The sequence below is a fragment of the Charadrius vociferus genome, unplaced genomic scaffold, assembly GCF_000708025.1.
Source record: "Charadrius vociferus isolate BGI_N301 unplaced genomic scaffold, ASM70802v2 scaffold125, whole genome shotgun sequence".
In the NCBI taxonomy this organism is placed as follows: domain Eukaryota; kingdom Metazoa; phylum Chordata; class Aves; order Charadriiformes; family Charadriidae; genus Charadrius; species Charadrius vociferus.
The window spans coordinates 3,481,900-3,503,250 of record NW_009649036.1 but is presented as its reverse complement, the minus strand read 5'-3'; the positions used below and the strand labels follow the sequence as shown (position 1 = coordinate 3,503,250).

Here is a 21,351-nt window from a genome sequence, read left to right as displayed (position 1 = left end):
GGGCCTGGCGCCTGCGGAGGGCGGCCGGTGGGTGTGGGGCGCGGCGGGCAGCGGGGAGAGCCCTCGGTAGGGAAGGGACACCCGCGGCCTTTAGCTTTTCCGTGCGGGATTTGCCTGAGTGGATGGAGGGGGAGTGGGTTTCCTGTGAAGATCCAACCCGAACCATTCTGTGATTGTGTGATGGCTTCAGCACACGGACACTTCCCCACCCAGGCCTTCCCGGCGTAGGAGTCGCAATGGCCTGAGGAGGAGTTGTGTTTGTGTTTATCTTAAACACCATTTCCTGCATCTATTTTAGGTCTGGAGAGGAAGTTCCACTGACCGATAAGTCAGCCCTTTTACTGCTTTTCACCTTTGATTCACCTCCAGCTGCTACGTGGAAAGCGTTCTCCAGCAAGCTGGGGATGTCCACAGCTACGAATGCTTACCTGTGTTGAGCAATAACTGATACGGGAGGATGGAGCACCTCTCCTATGAGGACAGACTGAGGGAGTTGGGATCATTCAGCCTGGAGAATAGAAGGCTCCGGGGACACATTATTGCAGCCTTTCAGTACTTAAAGGGGGACTACAGGAGAGATGGGGACAGACTTTTTAGCAGGGCCAGTTGTGCTAGGGCAAGGGGTAATGGCTTTAAATTAAAAGAGGGTAGATTTAGACTAGGTATAAGAAAGAGATTTTTTACAAGAGGGTGGTGAGACACTGGCACAGGTTGCCCAGAGATGTGGTAGGTGCCCCATCCCCAGAAACATTCAATGTCAGGTTGGATGGGGCTCTGAGCAACCTGATGTAGTTGAAGATGTCCCTGCTCATTGCAGGTGGAATTGGACAAGATGATCTTTAAAGGTCCCTTCCAACCCAAACTATTCTGTGATTATATGATAAAAGAGGCTTTGGGCGCTGGTGCTCACTATCAATGCATATCCCACTAGAGATGAGTTTCACGTCTATAAACCTTTAATGCAAAGTAGAATTTTATTCAGGCTTTCTCCTAAGTTTGTGCCCTATTCTTCAAAGTGTACTCAGTTTAATTCAACAGCACACAAAGATGCTCAACATTCCTCAGGCATCACGCAGCACTTTGTACAGTCAGACTTTGTACTTGTGGAATTGCCCCTCAAAAGTTACCCAGGATAGGAGCTCACATTTAGGAATCCACAAAAGCTAAGATTTTAGGATGTGGGATGGGCAGTACAATACGTTATTCTTTAACTTGTGAATATTATCGAAAGCATGCCAGGAAACTGAAGTGATAGACGTTTTAGAAATGTATGTAATAGATTAGACTAAAATTGCTATTAAAATTGGAAAATAGTGGCCTCTACTGTATTCAGATTCTCAAGGGAGAAGTAAATAAATTATATGATTCTGTGATGAAATAATTTTGAGCAAAGTTCTACTGGGTTGACTTAAGATATTACATTTCAGTTGCAGATACAAAAGTTATGAACATGACTTTATGTTCTGGGAAGTATTTATGGTTTTCCTATGTAATTTTGCATTTTTAGTTGCTGCAGAGCAGGATCTTTCAGCTTTAATCCTGAATTTGGAGATTTATGCATGGTTTGCATTGCTGAATAGTAACTTTTTTGAAAAAGCGCTGCCTGCTTTCTTGCACATGCCTCTGCAGAAGAACAACACTGATGTTCTCCCAGAAGAAGCATTTAGAGTTCTGGACAAGCATCTGGTGTTGCCTTCTCCTAGCACATGCAGTGCAGGTTTCTTTAAAACGCTTTTTAGAGACGGCCTCACTTCTGTGTGAGAAAGAGAAAATTTCAGAGCATTGCCACAGAGTCGAGTCCTGCAACTAGGTTGAGCCTAGAAAAGTCTGAAGGAGGGACATAATAGTAGTCTTCAAATACTTTATAAAAGGCTGTTGCAGTTCTTCAGCTGTGGAGAAGATATCACATAAGAGGTAGTTTGGCTTAAACTGTAGTAAGGAAGATTCAGGATGAAAAAGTGGAGAACTTCTAAAAAGTAACCAGGGTAAAGCTGTGAAACAGTTAGCCTGGGCTTTAGGCACAGGCTGGGAGATAGGAGATTGCAGGAAACAGGCATGTGCACCTTTGCACTTTCGCACACCCACCTCCTGCGTGGAAGTAGTTAGTCCGATGTAAGCCACCAAGAAGCAGTAATGGGCTTATTCAGAAAGGCAGGAGACAAAGCAACAAATGATTCAGTGGCACTATTCATGAGCACAATTTGCCAGGGTTGTGGCAGAATGGAAGAATTATTTACATCTGCAATACTGATAAAGCCTGCGATTTTCATGCCAACGGAGCGCATCATTCTTGTCTTAAGATCTTTTTCTGTTACTTGCAGGCACACACAGAATGCACTGTGCAGTGAGCAGTGCTGTGGAGTGACTGTACTGAACCAAGGTTTAATAACACGGAGCCTGGCTGACTGCTTTCAGTGTCTGTGCAATTTTCCATTCCTCACTTGGGAAAGTATACCTTGTAAAATGCTAAATATGCCTTATAAAAAGCAAAGTATGTTTTACATTGCCTTTCTTTTCTGTATTTGATGTTTCCATAAACATGCCTCCACTACACTATTTTTATTTGAAACCGCTGCAGTCCCACAGTGACTTGCTTAGGACTGGCTAGACGCTTCCACTCTGCGTGTGTGCCTGTAGGGGTGAAAGAGCTTTCTGTTCTCCAGGTCCTGGTTTGGACTCCAGTATGGGGAAAGGAAGCTCGCTCTCACGAGAGCTCCTGGTTAAGGACCACGGACTCCTCTGTGCCTTTTGTCTGCGCTATACATAATCGGTGGCTTTGCTGGAAAAAGTCCATCTGGTGCTCGGAGGTACTTGGGAAAGGTACTTGGAGCATTGCCAGGATTCTGCTTCTTTCCAAAAGTTTGGTTTTGAATAATTGTGCCAGAGCCCCCTTCGTTTGCTGCAGCTTTGCGCAGTGTTCCCAGAGTGACCCCTCTCAGCATCGCTTTGATGTACATCTGCGTATCTTCACATCATCATGGCCGTTGTTGAGGCAGGACTAACTGGTCTCTTCTTCCCAGATTGTGAAGCCCGTGACCTTTGCATGGCTCCGTCAAATGCGTGAGACACGACTGCTGAAATATTGCTGGAGCACAGGGTGTGTGGGTCCAGGAGTACATAGTCACACATGGGGCCCTGCGGCTGCCTGCCAGCCTTTCAACAAGGAGGTGACATCCAGGCAATTTGTGTTCAGAGCAGCGTGGCACACGCAGTTCAGGTGCGAAGCAATGTGGGAAAACAGAGGAGAGAAGTTTGATGGTATAGGTGCATCCACGTGGCCGGTAACCATTCGTTTATCCGCAGGTGAACTTTGTTCCCTTAATTTCAAAATAGGTGGCTAGTTAAGTTAGAGGGATCATTTTATTGTGTGACCCTGAGGAATCTTGATTTGAAGAAATGTGAGTTACTGTGAAATTATCCTCACACTCGAAACATGAAGTTCTCCATGAGAAGTGGAGACAATTTCCTAATTGCAAAGTTCTTCCAAACTGTATTTCAAAATGTACAGTACGTAGCTGCAAAACTGGCATGATGTTCTTACAGGGCAGGAAAATAGCAAAGAAATTCATGGACAGATGTGCCATCTGTTGCTCTAAAATGCCTGATGGTGAATTTCCAAATCCGCTGGTCAAGGGAAGAGAGTTTATCTTCTTTAGTACTTACAGTTTCATGAGAAAGGCTCTACCCTTTAGAAAGCAGGTCACCAAGCCGACCTTTCATTATTCCAGGATGAAAAACTTCTCTCAATGCTCCTTCAGATTTCTAGAGCCCTCATCTTTCCCTCCCTAATGATATGTATAGTCTTTTTCCTATTAAATCCCATCTGCATTATATTTTTTCATTATACCTCACCGTATTATAACTTGATTAGCTCCTTTTTTTTTTTTTTTTTTTTTCCCCTGTGCATTGTTGATAAGACATGCCAGGTTAGTTTTGGGTCTTGGACTCACTGGAGGTCTGAGATGCAATAAGAAATGGGTTGCGGCTAGGAACTGAGCTCTCTGGTGGCACTACTCCATCAATGTGGGGGGCACGAGCTTACCTGCCAGGGAGCACGATGTGGCAGTTAACTGCCTGCACTGCCTGGAGCTTTATTTTAAGGTTTGTGAACAGCTCTTGAACAGACATGTCGGTTTGCCTGATGCGATTTGGTGAGACATTTTGAATGGGGTCGGGGTGGGTATGTTTCCTTTTGAAAACAGGACTTCAGGGTCAATATATCTTGGCAGTTAATAGAGTAGTGTGGTAGTTAATAAATTAATCCTAGCATTAAAAGTCTTCTCCCAAGGTGTTTGTCCATTTATGCAAGTCTCATATCTTTCAAGGGTGCAATCTTATTTTGACAAGCTGAGGTATTTTCTACTTTAAGGTCAGGATCAAGCTGAAAGCTGTCTTTGCTTATAGTCCCACCTTTGTGATTTTAGTAACTGCTGGAGTTGAAAAAAAGAGCATTACCATTTTATTCCATGTGTAAGCCTGAATCCTGGGGAAATATAGAGTGCTACACTGACAGCCCAGTTATAGGTAATTTTCCCTTTTTTATGGAAGAAGGTTTTTTTTCTTTTTTTTTTTTTCTTCTTGCATGGAGGTAATGTCACAAACTAAACCAATTTAATAGGTGCACTGCCTCATGAAATAGAAGGGGAAGCATTCTTGAATTTGTTTCTCTGAATGAAACATCAAAACATACCAAGGTTTGAGTTTGATATTTTGTTCAGTTTCAATTTAGCAGTAAGAGCTACTTTAATTTTGGGAGTGCCATATGGAGTCTGTTTCTAAAACACTTAACTGCTCTTCCTATACAAATTCCAATGTGCTTTTACTGTCTTCACCGGACAGCCTACATCACCTGTAATGACTAGTCTTCTGTCATCTAAAACCTGGGTGTACTCATGTAAATTAGTTTATCTAAACCTTTGAGTTAATTTTGTCATGAATGTTTTTCATTCTGAGCCTTTTTTCCCCTTGCATTTTGAAAAGTTGAGGTCAGGTTTGCTTAGTTCTGTTTGAGAGTCTTGTGCAATCGGATCCTGATAAGAACTCCCGCGTGTAACAACAGTAATAGTCTGTATGCCGTTAAAGGAGAAGAAATCCTGCATTTCAAATGGCTTTGCCATTGGTGGGGTCTGCTCTGCAGGGACTGAAGAGCAGGTTTCAGCTCCAGATGAAGACCACTGTATTTAGTTGTCTATAAATAGCTATCCACATATATACTAAGAGCCTAAGAAACTATTACTGTTATGGAAATAGGGGTGGCATTCAGATGCCTAAATGTGTCTTGTGCCATTTCATGGCCCTCCGGGTATCAATCTCAATTCCATTTGCTCCTCCAGAAGGGCACTGAGCTTCTGTAAATCCTCTGTTATATCTGCAAAGCCATGCAGGTGCCTTGGATACCCCGGAGCATCCTAAAAGGCACAGGATGCCAGTGCTTAAGCAATGGCACCCTACATATATGGAAAAAAAAGCGGTGTGAGAGGTTTGTTCTGGTGCTGGTGGAAAAAGACTGTTGGCAGCCTCATGCAGGCTCTTTTGGAAGTGGGTCAGTGGCAAATCCTTTGCTTATTCACAAAGTTAATTATTTAGTTGCATGAAGCAGACCGGCATTAAGTCTCAGGATACATGTGCCGGATATATAGTTACTGCTCATTTTGCATGAGGCAGTAACAAAGCTCATGGCTGCAGACAGAGCAAAGTACTTCCACGTCGCTTCAAGGTGCCTTTCTGGAACAGCAGTCAGAAAAGAATACTGCAGATCCCTAAATACCATGCTTGGTCCCACAGAGGAGAAAGAGTTGAAGACAGGTCTCTCACCTGAGTGTTTCCTAGTGTTAATTAATATTTAAGTACCATTTTTAAGAACATTAGTGAGTCTTGTGTAATCAGATAGTAGCAGAAAGAACAGCAGTTTATTAGTCAGCCAGAGGTTTGGATAATCACTATTGAATTTTTAGCTAAATGTTCCTTTTAGAACTTGCTTTTGAATGATGTGCCTGAGAAATATTATTCATTCATGTGTGGTACCTTTGTAGAAATTATGGGCTGGACAATCATCTTCATTGAATCCAGCATATTTTCAGCACTCGTCTACATCATCCCCATTTTTCCTCTTGAAGATCTTGTTTGGACAAACCCTGCCTCCTGTGAAAAACTGCTCTTTTTTTTTTTTTTTGGAAGTGGAGTTACGGTGAGATTTTTCCAGTGCTTTTAGGATTGAGACGTATCAACGCCAAGTGTTAATGCTGTGACTTAAAAGCAGAAGCATCACTTCTCCTGCAGCAACAAAGCAGCTCAGCAGCCCCTGTTTATTTAAAAAGAATGAATTATGTATTTCACTCCATGTCCAACTCTGCAGGCTTTGCCTACAAGAACTGCTATTAGTGGCGTTATCTCTACAAAACATGTGTTGTCCAGTTCAGTAAAAAATCCACGGTGCTGCCTTCTCCAGAAGGATGTCCCTGCTAAGAGGCGAGCAGGCTAGAGAGTGGATTTATACTCAACAGATCTGTAATCTCTGTGGTGACAGTCAGCCCACTACTTGGGATCAAAATGTCCACGCTGTGGTTAATAACAGCCAACTTTAGGATATCTGCTCATTGAGTGGGATGTAGCATATAGGTCCTGTCTTGGTCTTGCAAAGATGTCCTCTGGTAAGACACCAGCTGTGCTTGAGCTCTCTCCCTCCTAAAAGCGAGACATCTAAGTTATGTAAACAAGGAGAAAGGGCAAATCCATGTTGAGACATATCCTACATGTCTTTTGCTTTTCAGGAAAGCACAACTGTATCAAATTGGTAGGGCAAGCACACTTACTTAATTTAAGGGAAGACATTTTTGACAGCAGTGTTTCATTTTAAGCCTCTTTCAGAAATGGTTGATGCTGAAGATGCAGAAAAGCAGCCAGAATGATGTAGTCGTGGTAGTTATGCTAGTAAATTCAGCAATCCAGGTAAATTTCTACTGTAAACCCCTAAACTTGGCCTACTGTCACCTGTGTGAGATCTTACTGACCGTTCTGTAAGCATGCATCATTGGAAGCACATCTGCAATGTATTGCGTCCTAATCCAGTTGTCCAATACTGCCTTTGGTTTTTAGAGATCCTTGCCCGAGAAAAATAGATTTTAAAATTATTTTAGAAGATGGTTGTCTCTGTATCTTAGTGAGTTAGCCATTAGACTGATTGATTCATTAAATCAAATACTTAGTGTTAGACATCTAATCTAATTAGAAATTTAGTATGTCTGCTAAAATATTTAACACATTCCTTAATACCTGCCAACAAAATAATTGTAATTGCAAGTGAACCCTTTTAATGGCGCTTTTTTGATTCCTGGCCAAAAGAAATAATTTTTCACAACTGTTGTGTATTTTAAAGCACTAAAGTTAGCAGCCGTGTTTCAGATGCTGCAACTTTAACTGAAAATCAATGCAGAATTCTGCTTAATCATCTCTGTATCAAGGAGAGAGTGACCTATCAGCTGGCTTCCAAAGCATCATTTCCAAGATATTTTCTAAGCACTGGATCTCGGTCTCAAGATCCCTGAGCTCTAGTATATAGCAGGACTGAAATGTCTGATTTTACATGGCTGTGATGCAAGTCATTCCATGCAAAAATGCCAAAAAAGGCCACAAACCAAGCATAAGAGCTCCTCTGGCAATTTAAAAAAAAAAACAACCCCCCCCCCCAAAAAAAAAAAAAAAACCCACCACAAAACCAAACAACGCAACAACAAAACAACCTTTTATAAAAATTAAATATCTTCCCCAAAAGTCAGACTCTACCATGCCTCTGGGTTCGTTCCTTAAATACCAGCAGACTCTCCGCAAACAAATCACACAGTGTGGACTTTAACTCCCCGGGGCTGCCGAGGCAGACTCTGAATTTCCCAGGCTGGAGGAGAGTTTCTGTGTGGAGGGTTTCCTTACCTAGCGTGTGCCCTCCTCGCGTTAGAGCAGAGGGATTGCACCTCCGTTGGTAGGTCTGGGATTGCCTTGTAGTTAAACTGCTGGTTTTCTGAAGTGCTTTGCAATACACATGCCTACGCAGATTATTATGAAGACCTGTTTACTTTTTTGAGGGTGTGAAATAGGGCTGTATTTGAGATTGCTCGAGACAGAAGTTCATCCTGGAAAGGTGGGATTTATAGTTCCACTTAAAAAAGCCTTTGATCGCCAACATTAAGTAGTATTTTTAGCAGAGTTTGCATGGACTTGGGACTTGTTTATGACTTTGCTCTTTCCTGAACTGGTTTGCTTGTTTGATTTTTATACGCTGATTTGTTTCCAACTGAATGTTGGCCTAGGTTAGAAGGAATGCGGATGGGAAGTGCAGCAGCTCATCCTGAAGAGCTTCAGGAGCGGACATTTCCAAAGATAAATTTTGACAGGCAATCGTATTTTGGTATAACTCCATAGCGAGTAACGATGTGTAGGTCATAATCAGTATGAGCTGATCTGCATGGAGGCTTCTGTTTGTGCCCGCAGGAGGAAGGCGATGGGCACACAGGAGTTGGCGGCAGGGAGAGGGCATTGCCTTTTGGGGTGGCAGCCTGCGTTCCAGCCATGAAAACTAATTATAACATCACAGTTTAGTTAATACTTGGCCCAACTATTTATTTTGTGGATATCACATTAAAATGTTAGTCAGAGCCAAAAATTAGTCTTTCAGTACTGTTTAAGCTTGGGACAGCATCAGAGAAACTAACTTTTGTTGTGCAGCGGGACTGGAGTTCTGGTAAACGCCGGGTACCAGTGTTTGACTCAAGGTATATGGCAGGACCAGCTGGTTCCCAGCCATGCTGTGGTGCCAACCGTTCAAATATTTCTTTGCCAGTCTCAGAAATACATGTTGTGGCTGGTATTTCATGTTGGGCTTCTTGGGATTTTTGCCCAGTGATGGAAATGCACAGGGAATCTCAAAATACTTTGAAAATTGCTGAGTCCACGTCTATGTTCTGTGCGGAGTGGATGATAGAAGTTAGGTGTTGTCTGGACAGTGAATTTTCCCTTAAGCCTTCTCCAAAATCGCGTTGCTTTTCTCATCACGTTCCTATGATGTTTGCACATGGCTGAGAGGTTGCACTGCTGTGGTTACACTCATGAAGCACTTAGGAGGCAGCTGAAGGTGTCAGTCATGCCAGACATTATTCTGGGGGAAGAAATCCCAAGCAGAGTTCCTCCTCCATCTAAAATACGCATCTGGAACATTTTCAAATGGATATGATTTATTGAAGAGCCAAGGAGAACAAAAGCTTCTGACCTCATGATGTTTTTGTCTTTACAATACGAAAAAAAACCAAAGTAAATTTTGCATTACTGGAAAATGTTACCTAAACATTCCTTGCATCCTATGTTCCAGGAAGTAGAAGGCTTCGATTATCTAATTTAAGTTTTTGTTAATGGCATTTGAAGGCAATATTAGGGAAGATTGTTGTGTCTACTAGGCACTCCAGAAATATAGTACTTACATAAACGATCCCAAATATCTTGTAGCTTTTTTTTCAGAGAGATGTGTAGGAGCAGAGCTTCAGGCACATACGCATTCTGTTTGGGGGGCCAGTTGTAGTCGTGGTTATGATGAGCTGCTGCTTGTAGACAAGACCTTTCCAGAGGCCAATTTGCAACATATGTGTTTTTTTAACTAATGTTTTTAATTGGCTGTGCTGTGCTGAATTTTGCAGAAGAATTAATACACTAAGGTAAGCTATAAAATTCTAATGATGCACTGATAAAAATATATAGAACTCAGTGGTTTCTTTCTCTTTTTCTTTTAGGAAACAATTAGTGTAGCACACATCCCTGAATCTCATCATTAAGGTAAAAAAATACTAAAAGATGCTTTGACTGACAGTTTCTATTAGCCCCGGTGTGGGAAAAGATGCTTTTTGTCAGCCCCACATATAATTATAATTCTCATTGAAATTCTTTCTGTAAATAGGTTGATGATGGGAATATAGTTTGAGAAGCTCACATGCTTTCCTGAAATTTATGCTTCCCATGATGGCAATAAATTACAAAACTCATGTTAAGTGCCTTCTAGTTCTCAGAATACAAATGTAGATTTTTCTTTCAGAGGGTCACTGTCATTCTGCATCTGTGAAGTTTGTTACTTCTACACAGAATAGAAAACAAATATAAAACTGCTGCATTTTTGTAATTTTATAGATGTTTTAATTCATCAACAATTTAGCAATATGTAGATACCATTTATGGTATCATTGATGGTATTTCTAAATACAGACTAACTTTTGCATAGTTTTATTTTGGCTGTGAAACTGTAGCTTCATCTCTTCGGTTACACTAGATAGGTACCACTATATCCCATCCCACTGATACCACTATCCTGAACTAACAAAGGATAAAGCTTCTACTTTAATTAGTAAAAATCAACACTAGGACTGTGTTTCTCTGTGACAGAAGTGTCTTTTATGTGAAAAGTTCTTGATTAACAAAACCCCAATCAGGTTTCTGACAATAGAGAAAGTACACAGTAGATACAAAATATGTATTGCTTTCAAACACAAAATGTTTTTAAATTAATTTTTTTTAAATTACATAAATTTTAAATAGACCAAAAAAAATAAGAAAATATTTTGCTTTCCTGATAAGTTCATTACCAACTCAGCAACATCACTCTTGTGACACAGGTGAAAAAATAGGCTAATATAAGTCTTTGTGAAATATCATGGATCCATACCCAAAGACGGGACAGAAAATCATCTACCATGCCTCTGGCAACATAAAGAAATGAACAGCCATAATGCTTTTTTCTTTACATTGCTTTATTACTTAGAAATTGTTTTTTTCTGAAAATGCATTACCGCTTCATTAGCATTGTTTACTTTTATCGTAAACCTTGTTTTGGTCTTTGGAGAGACTGAAGAAGTGGAGAGATTGAAAAGCTCCAAAATGCGAAGATAATTCAAGAGGCTTGACGTTTACCAGGTGTCCCCAGCTGTGTTCCTGCCTTCCTCACAGGTGTAGGAGGTGAGTCCCCAGTGCCTGCCAGCTGTGCTGGTTCTGGATCACGGCATCGCTGCTCTGAACTGCGGTGTCTGGAGAGAGGGAAAATCCCCTGCAAGAGAGTCTCACTTTTCTCTCTGCCTCGTAGTCCCCGAGACCATCTTCAGCATCCTTGTACCACTCTCCTTTAGATTATTAGTTTTAATTCTGTGGACACAGCAGTGTAAAGAGTGTAATAGTGGTGACAAAAAAAGGTGAAAAGAACCGTGAAGATCTTTTAATTCTAGAAATGGTTGATAAATAATGCTCAGTTTGCATGAAAAAAACCTTGCACCCCCATATCAACTTAAAAACATCAGAGAGACAACAGAAAATTTCAGTGAAAAGTTGCTGGTTGGAGAGGAGAAGTTCTTTGAAGTCCACAAAGCAGACACATACAGAGACAAACATATGCTGTTAATTTTTTGAAGCAGGTGTAGGCTAAAAATAATGCTGCTGTATGAAAATGAGATTGCTGCCTTGCTAAGATCTTGCCCAATATTTCTTTATCTTCTCAGTTGAAACAGTCTCAACTTTCTCAGGCAATGTATGTTGCACGTGGATAAGCTAGGGCTTCCAAAGAATGATCTGGTGCTGAAAATATTGATGAGATATTCTATGATTTCCGGCAGTGGTTTTGATCTATACTAGCTCTAAGACTATTACCTGTGCAATTTTCAAAAGTTTTACATGGAAATGTTGGTCTGGATCTAACAAGGGATTATGGCAAAGTAGTTCAGAGTGTGTGAAAAATACAAATATAAATAAGAAACAACTTTAAAATAAGGCTGAATTTTGGTTTAATATTGAGAGTTGCATGTTTTAATAATGGGTACTCCTCCTTGATGTCCAAAACATTCATTTTTTGCATAATTTCATTCAGGAAATGTGATTTTTTTTCTAGTTTTCTTTGTTTGCCGGTGCTTAAGAGTACAAAAGCCTAGAGACTGACCTTGCTTATAATTCAAAGTACATTAAGGAACAGCTTGAACATCTTGGAAACAGTTCATGTTTCAGCTCTACTGTTTCAGACTTCCTGGTTGTGTTGAGGTTTGATTTCAGTGTGCTTAAAATAATAATAATTTTCCCGCAGGTCTGGCTGAAAAGAAACATCATGAGCAGCGCAATATTAAATAATACAGGTTTTCTGAAATTTGGAGTGACTGTCTTTGGCAATAAATACAAATCAGTGAGGGAGCTTTGAACCTACTCTGTAGTGATGGGGGCTGGGATAATAAAGGAGGAATCAGGATAGATCTGCCCTCATATTCCACCGCGTGTACGTGCAGCCTTTGGGTGAGGGTAACGGCCATCCCTTTGAGCTAGGATTTGCTAGTGCACACTAGCAGGCCAGGCAGGATGTCATCTGACTCAGATGCAATCTGAGTCTTGCAAGTGTTAATTTTATCTACGTTTATTTTGGTGTGGGTTTTTGAAGGCTGCTGGGTGGTTTTAATAGAAGGAGAATTTCACCTAAATGCCTTGAAATTCCACTCCCTGGGATAAAAGTTTAGAACAGAACAAAAGAAGAAGGGAAAACTAACTTGCCTTTTGCTGAAAACAATATTACAAATAACTCATTGGCTAGTGGTATTGAGACATCAGAGGTGATAGAAAGTATCTGCACGTGGTTTTATTTAGTTTATGTACATATGGAAATAATGTAATAATTTTCTTGGGTTTTGTTATGAGGAGTTATCTGTTAGCACAAGTTTTTTGTGTGCTTGTTTTTGGGAGGACTTGCTATCAGTCTGATTTCTGTTAAAGATTGTTTCATTAAAATATAATTGCAGAAGAAATGGTACTAATTAGCGTAGACATGCTCCCACGAAGTGTAGCTTATACCCATTCATTATGGACAAGAGTGTGAACTGGATCTCGTACAGCCGTCCTGGAAATACTCCCGACACAAGACTGCGCCTGGGACCTTGTGCCTGTCTGCAAGCAAAGGAAAAGGAAAAGTCTTTGGTGCCTGTCTGCAAGCAAAGGAAAAGGAAAAGTCTTTGGTATCTTCCCTGGCATATGTTTATTCTTACCTTTTGTTCCAGCAAACACACCACTCCTTGCGCGTTCCCCTGTGACGTGAGTATTGGATGTAAGCGACGTAAATGACTTTGCATTTTCCCTTATGATAGAGGAGTTGCATCCCATGTTAACAAGTCTTAAGAACATCTGTGCACTGTAACTCACATATCGATTATATATGTTTCCTGGCTAATATGTATGCAAAACATATGAAGAAACAGTGGAAACTCTTTCGTTCAGAAACTGAAACTTTGCAGTTGTGAGTTGATTTTATGTTTTAGCTTTTCCTTTTCACATTAACTTCTTGCCAAGCCGCATGTAAACCTCCTTTGTCTAGAAAATGCAACCTTTTCAAAAGTAAAATATTCCAGGGGTTAGCTGAAACCGGTCTTAACAGTACTATTCTTCTGGCTTCGTGCCTATGGAAGTGGTTAATGGTTGGAATTTATGTCACAGAACACATAATAATTTGTTAGAAGAAACTGGATTCAGTCACAGCACAGGCATTTTTCTCTTCCTGTCATTATATTTTGTGAGGACTTACTTATTTCCTGCAATCTCAGCCCATGTGAAGAAGAGAATGATAAAATTTCTGCATAATTTTTCTGAGAATACATTTATACTCCAGATGACCTTTGGAGTAAATTTGAACTATTAGATTTTCCCACATATTTATAGCTCTGGCCATGCATCTTTGCCAGCAAATCTTACAGGCTTTATCCACCGAACATTTATTTATGGTAAAAAACAATTTGCACTTGGAACACTATAGAAAAAGTTCAAAGCCATTACATTTGAAGTTAAGCTTTCATTTATAGTCTTATTTTCTCTGTATTGTCATCAGCCAATGTTACATTCAAATTCATAACACATTTATCTAAGATGACTGTTTACTTCATTTAATGACTTTCTGTGTTGCTAACTATGGACTGTGAAAGTGATTTTCCTGAGACCACACTGGCACATATAAAATACCGCTCCTTTTCTTTCTGCTGAGCCATCAAGGATTCAAGATCTGCCTTATGCCTAGATTTCTTCATCCAAGCTTACTTGAACTAGATGGATATTTCTCAGAGCATGGGCTGTTCTGCTTTATGTTAAGAAAAAATAATGTGGAAGTTTTAAGTTACAAATAAATACTGGCATGGCTCTGCACACTTGTAAATGTACATAAAGACACCTGTTGTGTGAATTCCATTTTGTGTTAGACTTTATCAAAATATTTACTTGCACTATACCAGGTATCCTGTTGTTGACTTCATTAAAATATATTCCTGAAGAAAAATGTTTGCTGGAGAGTACCTTTGGTCTGAGAATTTGATCTAGATTTGTGTTTGGGGTTTCCTGTTTACATGTGAGGCTCCACAGTGCTGTGTACATCTTGCCACATGGTGGACACCAGGGCTGTTCCATTACTTCCACCCTGGACAGTATCCATGTAAGCTGGTTCTCGGTAGATGTTGCCAAATGATGCTCCCGAGGAAACCTGTCACGTGGAGAAAGGAGAAACACTCGCATGCGATTGAGCAAAGGCCGCCATGGAGCAATACCTGGGTGTGAAGTGTCCAGGGGCAGCCCGTGCTGGGCAATCCAGCTGCATCACTGGCATGAAGCATGGAAGAAGTGCTATTCTCCACAAAATTGCATTAACTCATGGTTTCCTTGAGCAATGACCATGAAAGTCTGTTAAGGCCCCAATTCACCGGTGCCATTAAGAATTGTTTCTTTTTAAACATACCTGTAAATCAGGTCTCAAAATATACATTTTAGTGCTTTGCTGAACTGAGGATTAAGTGTAGCACCTGTGTTATCTTATATGCTTATATGCACCACAGGCATTGAAAAAGGTCAAATGGGAGACCATTTATTCTAATTACTCTGATGTAAGAGGAGCAGCATGGGGTGGAGAGGCAAAAAATTCTTTAATCTTGCCATGTACAGAACAAAGGCATTTTCAGCACCCTTTCAAGACGTGGGATGGCGTGTAGTCTCCCATGTCTCTGTCAGTCCTTTTATAACTGCACTGAGAATGGATTTGCCCTGTCAACATTAGTTGAGAAACCCTTGTTGCCAATAAGTGAAATCTGCAATAGCAATAGATTTTTCCTAAGATTAAATGTGCTTTGAAAGCCTCCAGTACAACTCAATGTAAGCCACTCTCCATTATCCGCTGGTGTTCATACCAACACAATTGCTTCACTGTCTGTTTTAAGCATTTCTTTTTTGTAAAGGTAAGAAAAGAAGGTGTTGAGAGTATGGGTATTGCAAATACATTTGTACTTCTCCAGCAGTAGTGTCATTATTTTGTACTGAAAAAGACTAATATGAACTTCAGCCCCTCTGAAAATGCAGCAAGGTTATTTCTTAATTTTGATGACAAAACTCAACTGTGTGGCATTTAATGAAGAAAAAACAAAACGGACCATTTAGGTGGGGGTAATGTAGAGTAGACGGTATATCAAAGTCCTTCAGTGAATATCCAGTCTATATTCAAAACCAGAAAGGTAGCAATTACCATATGGTCTTTTTTTAAGATTGTCATCTACTGTTGTGCTTTTTGAAGTGGAATTTTTGTATTATACAAAGTACCCACTTAGTTAGTGTCTTTTTTTTTTCATAGTGTTGGTTTCTCTCTATCCTAGCAAACATGTCTGAATATATTAATAGGAATAGCCGAAGCTTTTCAGTATTTGCATACTCTCCAGCCCTGCCCTGTTTTATGTGGCAGAATAGCAAGGTATGTCATAGAAATGACATTTTCATACATGCTGTATAGTACACTTCTGTTGCCAGAGCAGTAGCAACCAGGATGGTATGACATGTATTTAGAAAGCAACCGCCCTATAGAGTATAAATTTTATTCTGTTAAAAAATTTAGTTTTCAAATGTTTGGGTAATAAATCATTTACTTCGTGTTGCCCAGTTGCCTAGTTTTGTGAAGAGCTCTTAGCAGAATGAAAGGCATTAAAGTGGCTTGTTGCTACGTCAGGGGACCCCATTTCAGCTCAGCCGAGGGTTGTCAGTCCCTTCTCCAGCTACAGTGCAGGTGACCCTGTCCCCAGCCCTCTCCCAGCCCTGCCTGGCTGTGGACCCGTCTCACCCAGACCCTGACATGCAGATTGACTTTCTGGCTTGGCCTCAGACCTCAGACCTTGCAGCTCTGTGGAGAGGGAACTGGGAGTCCTGGTGGACAACAGGATGACCATGAGCCAGCAATGTGCCCTGGCGGCCAAGAAGGCAAATGGCATCCTGGGGTGCATCAAGAAGAGTGTGGCCAGCAGGTCGAGGGAGGTCATCCTCCCCCTCTACTCTGCCCTGGTTAGTCCACAGCTGGAGTACTGCATCCAGTTCTGGGCTCCCCAGTTCAAGAAGGACAGGGAACTGCTGGAGAGGGTCCAGCAAAGGGCAACGAAGATGATTAGGGGATTGGAACATCTCTCCTATGGAGAAAGGCTTAGGGACTTGGGTCTCTTTAGTCTAGAGAAAAGAAGATTGAGGGGGGATCTTATTAATACTTACAAATACTTAACGGGAGGATGCCAGGGGGATGGGAGCAGTCTTTTTTCAGTGGCGCCCAGTGATAGGACGAGGGGTAATGGGCATAAACTTGAACATAGGAAGTTCCATCTTAACATGAGGAGGAACTTCTTTACTTTGAGGGTAGTGGAGCACTGGAACAGGCTGCCCAGAGAGGTGGTGGAGTCTCCCACTCTGGAGACATTCAAAACCCGCCTGGACGCTGTCCTGTACAACGTGCTGTAGGTGACCCTGCTCTGGCAGAGGGGTTGGACTAGATGATCTCCAGAGGTCCCTTCCAACCCTAACCATTCTGTGATTCTGTGATTCTGTGACCTGTTGTGTCACCACAAATGTGTCTGGCAGCAGGGCTGGGGGATGCCCCTGCCTGTCGCCCCGCCTGTCCTGCTCCCTTGCTGGGTTGGTGGGATGGGCCCTGGCCTGCTCACCCTCATGGAGATCCCCCGTGGGGGTTCCCCACGGCTCCTCGCCCCTTGCAGTGACTGTGGGTACTCAGTCCTTCCCTAAACATCATACAGATGAAACCCTGATCCTCCCCAAATTTGTGTTGAGCTCAGTGAACCTGTGAGTGGGAGTCCTGGTGCACCTGCAGAAGTCTCGTTGTAAAACAAGAGGCTGAATTTGCAACTTCAACCATCATTGAAACTTCATGGCTATTCTTAGTTATATGAATGAAAAAAAGTGAGCTAGATTTCATGGTAATCACTTCTGTCTTCTCCATGTAACGTGAATTCAGAGGGATGGATTTTAGAAAAACTAGTGTACAAAGATCAGCTTTTTTGCATGAGGCCAAGTATTTGGAATTTAAGGTCAAAAAGGAATTTGATTTTGGAAGTTAAGAACAGCTGAAGAGAGAATTTAGAATAGAAGCAACTATTACATTAGCCACGCACTACTACTAATAAATACCGAGTGGTGTGGTTAGGCACTGACCCAGTGTATGCTTATTTTAAGCATCTGCTCAACTTGAAAAAATTTAAGGCATCTCACAGAAAGTGATAGACTTCTTCAGCTTGTTCTTCCAGCATGTACATAAATGGGATTACTTCACTGGAGCTGTAATGCACAATAAAATATTTATCTAACAAACAGGAAGAATTTGATGCATTAGGAAAATGTAAGCATTGAATTTCCTTTGCCTGATTTTTCACCCTCCCTCCCTTCTTTCTCTCTCCCCTCCCCACCCTTTTCTCATAGGTAAGCTATATATATACGCATCTATATAGAATTCCAGTACAAACATACTTTTGGATGACCATAATCAATCAAAATTATCGGGTTTTGCTGTGTCATGTCTGAGATCCCATGTGGTACTTCAGAATTGCACTGAAAGTATGGATACCAGTAAGTTCTGGAGATACATGCCCGAGGAGTTATTAAAATGGGTCAAACCCTCTGTAAAATTATGTCTACAGCTCTGGAATAGTAAACATCAACTTCTGTAAACCAAGAAACAAATCTTTTTTTTTCTAAATTATCTGATTGGGAGAGGGGGTGATCTTAATCTTTTACCATTATTTGATTTAATGTTAAATATTGTGCAATGATTTTACTGTTATACGGAATGTAAGCAATAAAGAATAAAATCATTGGCTGGAAAAGATAACTATTAAAAGATATTTAATAGCTATAGTTGGTTATTCATGGTTTATTAATATTTTATGATCTCAAAAAAAAAGGCCTAACTTTATTTTGAGATATTTTAGGATATAATGGAAGTTTCAAAAGGCTTTGGAGCTTCTTTCAACTTACAGTCCTCATCTCTTGTCCTTTTACTGTATACCGCAGGGAAAAGCCCGCCTCTGTCTTCTTGATAACCTCCTCATAGGTACTGGGAAGCTGCTATAAGGTCCCCCTGAAGCCATCTTTTTCCCAGGCTGAAGAAGCCCTGGTCCACCAGCCACTTGTCAGCACAAGTGCTCCAGGCCTGACCATCGTGGTAGCGCTCCGCTAAACTTACTGCACTTCGTCTTGTGTTGGGCGACCCAAATCTGTGTGTGGTATTCTGGATGCAGCCTAAAATCTATTTGATTTTAGTTGGATCACTTCTCTGCTTTGTCTCGGCCAGAGGCTGCAAAAGCAGAAGGCGAGGAGGAGGCCCAGGCTGGTGAGGGCAGCCAGGAGGGCAGCACTGCAGATGTGTGCACTGACAACTGCTTGTACAGCTCTTGGGCAGAGCTGGAAAAGGTCACAGCATGGGACTGCCCATGAGGACAGTCTCTTCTTCTTGCATCAGCGAGACTCTTCTGGCACTAACGAGCCTCGGGTTCCCTTTTCCATCTACACCCCCATTTTTGTGTAACCCGTTCCACACAAGGGTTGCATTTCCAGGAGAAAACCTCAGGTGGCAGCAGCATCACAGCTTTTGTAACCGGTCCTGGGCTTAGTGCAATTCTTCCTTGTACCACCAGTCATTAGAACTTGTTAACGAGGGGCCCTTGTACTTATCAACATTATTATCAAATCATCAGCCTATCGAAAGTGAAAGAGCTCTTTCCTGGCTGATTTAGTGTTGTGCGTATCTCACTTGGAAGTCCTTCTATATCCATGTTTTATATATTCATGCAAACGATGCATATTTTTATATATTCACCTAAGATGAATGCATCTAACTTTACCAGCTCTTGACGGGAGCTTGAGATGATGGTAGCTATGTACTTTGGGTTGATAATGTGTTTGAGCTGAGTTAAACCTCTTAGAGCACTCTCTGAAAGATTTTGTGACTCCTTTCAGCTAGACAGTCATCCACTTTCTGATTTCTTGTATGTGACCATATGTGAGTGAACAGAAGGGAGGAAGGTATTCAAAGGATCTCTAAAAGGGCAGTAGGAAATCCAGAAGGGAGGAATTTGGGAGTAGAAGAAGCAACAAGAAGTTAAAAGGAAAGATGGTGAGAGATGTAGGAAATCAGAGGGAGAATGCACAAGGGAGGAAAAAGCTCAAGTCTGGTTGGAATATAAGTTATTTCTCACAGCTCCGTTTTTGGGGCTCTTGAACACGTGCAGTCCCTCTGCACTGTTTCAAGATGCAGTGTCACAGAGATCAGCTTTGGGATTTCCTGCTACTCTCACTTGCAATGACTCTGTCAATCCATCTAATCATTTTTTTAGGCACCGAACACTGGAAAATTCTCTCTATACTTTGAGTTTCACTGCCAGTCAGCCAACATCTTTGAAGCTTTTCATACTCTTTCATCTTTCAGGCTCGTGCCATTAAAGTATATCTGTAGAAAACAATAAGCACCAAAACTTTCTGTTCTCTCCTCCTAAAAACAGACAAGTGAGCAAACAACATTCATTTTCACCATAGTGGTTTTGAAGTCACATTTCTGCGACTGAACAGATGAAGAAACAGCTTAAGGATTAGCAGAAAAATTGCCACTGAAAGGGGACTGGCAATGGGCCATTTCTCCAGCCTAGCCTTGAAAAGACCATGCTTCCCAATACCCGCAAGAGCTTGCCACCTCCTTTTACTTGACTGCAGCACTGGACCAAGATTGTCATGGTCTTATGGAAATGAAGAATTGACACCAATTCAGCTTCCTTTGCACTGGAAAATAAAGAAAATTCTAAATTTCTTCATTTTTAATGGACTAAGGTGCATTTTTGGTATACCTGCCACATTTGATAGTGACTGCAGCAGGGTCTTTGATGCTGCAGTGTCTGTCTGTTCCTGTCGCCTTGGCCTGGTCTAGACACAGGTTATTTGGAGAAGCACATGGATGCAAAGTGACTGAAGGTCTGAGAAAGGAGCAGTCCCACTCCCTGCTGCTTCTTTAACTGCGCCTCAGCACAGCACTAGAGGGTGGAGTAGAGAGCTACAGCCTTGGCTGTATCCTCTTTGCCCAGGACTAATTCCAGTACCTAAAGGGGGCCTACAGGAGAGCTGGGGAGGGACTTTTTACAAGGGCATGTAGTGACAGGATGAGGGGGAATGGCTTCAAGCTGGAAGAAGGTAGATTTAGATTAAATATTAGGAAGAAATTTTTCACTTTGAGGGTGGTAAGGCACTGGAACAGGTTGCCCAGAGAAGTTGTGGAAGCTCCATCCCTGGAAGTGTTCAAGGCCAGGCTGGATGGGGCTTTGAGCAACCTGGTCTAGTGGGAGGTGTCCCTGCTTATGGCGGGGGTGTAGGATCTTCAAGATCCCTTCCAACCTAAACCATTCTACAATTTTATGATTCTATGACTTGGATGAGAAACAGGGGAGTAGTTTGCAGCCACCTGCACCATCTCTTGCTGTATGGGGTTAGTGATGGGCAGGAACAGGTGGTAGACTGCATACATTGGCGTCGCTGCTTTAGAGACTGCTGCCAGGCATGGATATGCCACTGCTCAGCACAGTTTGCAGAATGCATCCAGGAAGCGGAGAAATTAGGATGGAGTGATGCTGTGTAGATGGCATCTCAAAGCCATCAGAGTGGTGGGTGATCTCAGTAGACTGGTGTCCCAGGTCATCATCCTACAAACGTCGCATCTTGCCATGCAGCAGGTGGGTAGATGAGCAAGACCTGATGTCTCAGATGGCACCATGAGATGCAAGGAATGCCCATGGAGCAGCCAGCCTAAACACTGCGTTGGGTGCTTTTGCTTACTTGGCAGAAGTACAGGCCCATTCTCACACTCTGTCTAGATTGATGCCATACCTGAGCAGATACTCCTTGAGTCCTCGGTGCTCAGGTCGGCCAGGCTCTGACCTGCAAGAGGTCCCACAGGCATCAGCTGGGCTGCTCTGTCTGTGGCACAACTGAGCGCAGCCGCAGCATCGCATGGGTCTCCTGGACCACCGC

The 21,351-nt window shown here is 41.9% G+C and overlaps 2 protein-coding genes across 2 annotated transcripts in view; one reads left to right on the top strand and one right to left on the bottom strand.

The window, feature by feature from the left end:
- The window catches only part of TMBIM4 (transmembrane BAX inhibitor motif containing 4), a 10,716-nt gene extending 7,759 nt beyond the window's left edge, over positions 1 to 2,957 (bottom strand). Inside the window, exon 1 of the mRNA XM_009887837.1 lies at positions 2,825 to 2,957. Within this exon, the coding sequence (XP_009886139.1) occupies positions 2,825 to 2,957 (133 nt within the window). The remainder of the gene's footprint in view (positions 1 to 2,824) is intronic.
- Positions 2,958 to 3,227: 270 nt separating this feature from the next.
- HELB (helicase (DNA) B) overlaps positions 3,228 to 21,351 on the top strand; it is a 57,639-nt gene continuing 39,515 nt past the window's right edge. Inside the window, exon 1 of the mRNA XM_009887836.1 lies at positions 3,228 to 3,303. Coding sequence (XP_009886138.1) covers positions 3,228 to 3,303 — 76 coding nt within the window. The remainder of the gene's footprint in view (positions 3,304 to 21,351) is intronic.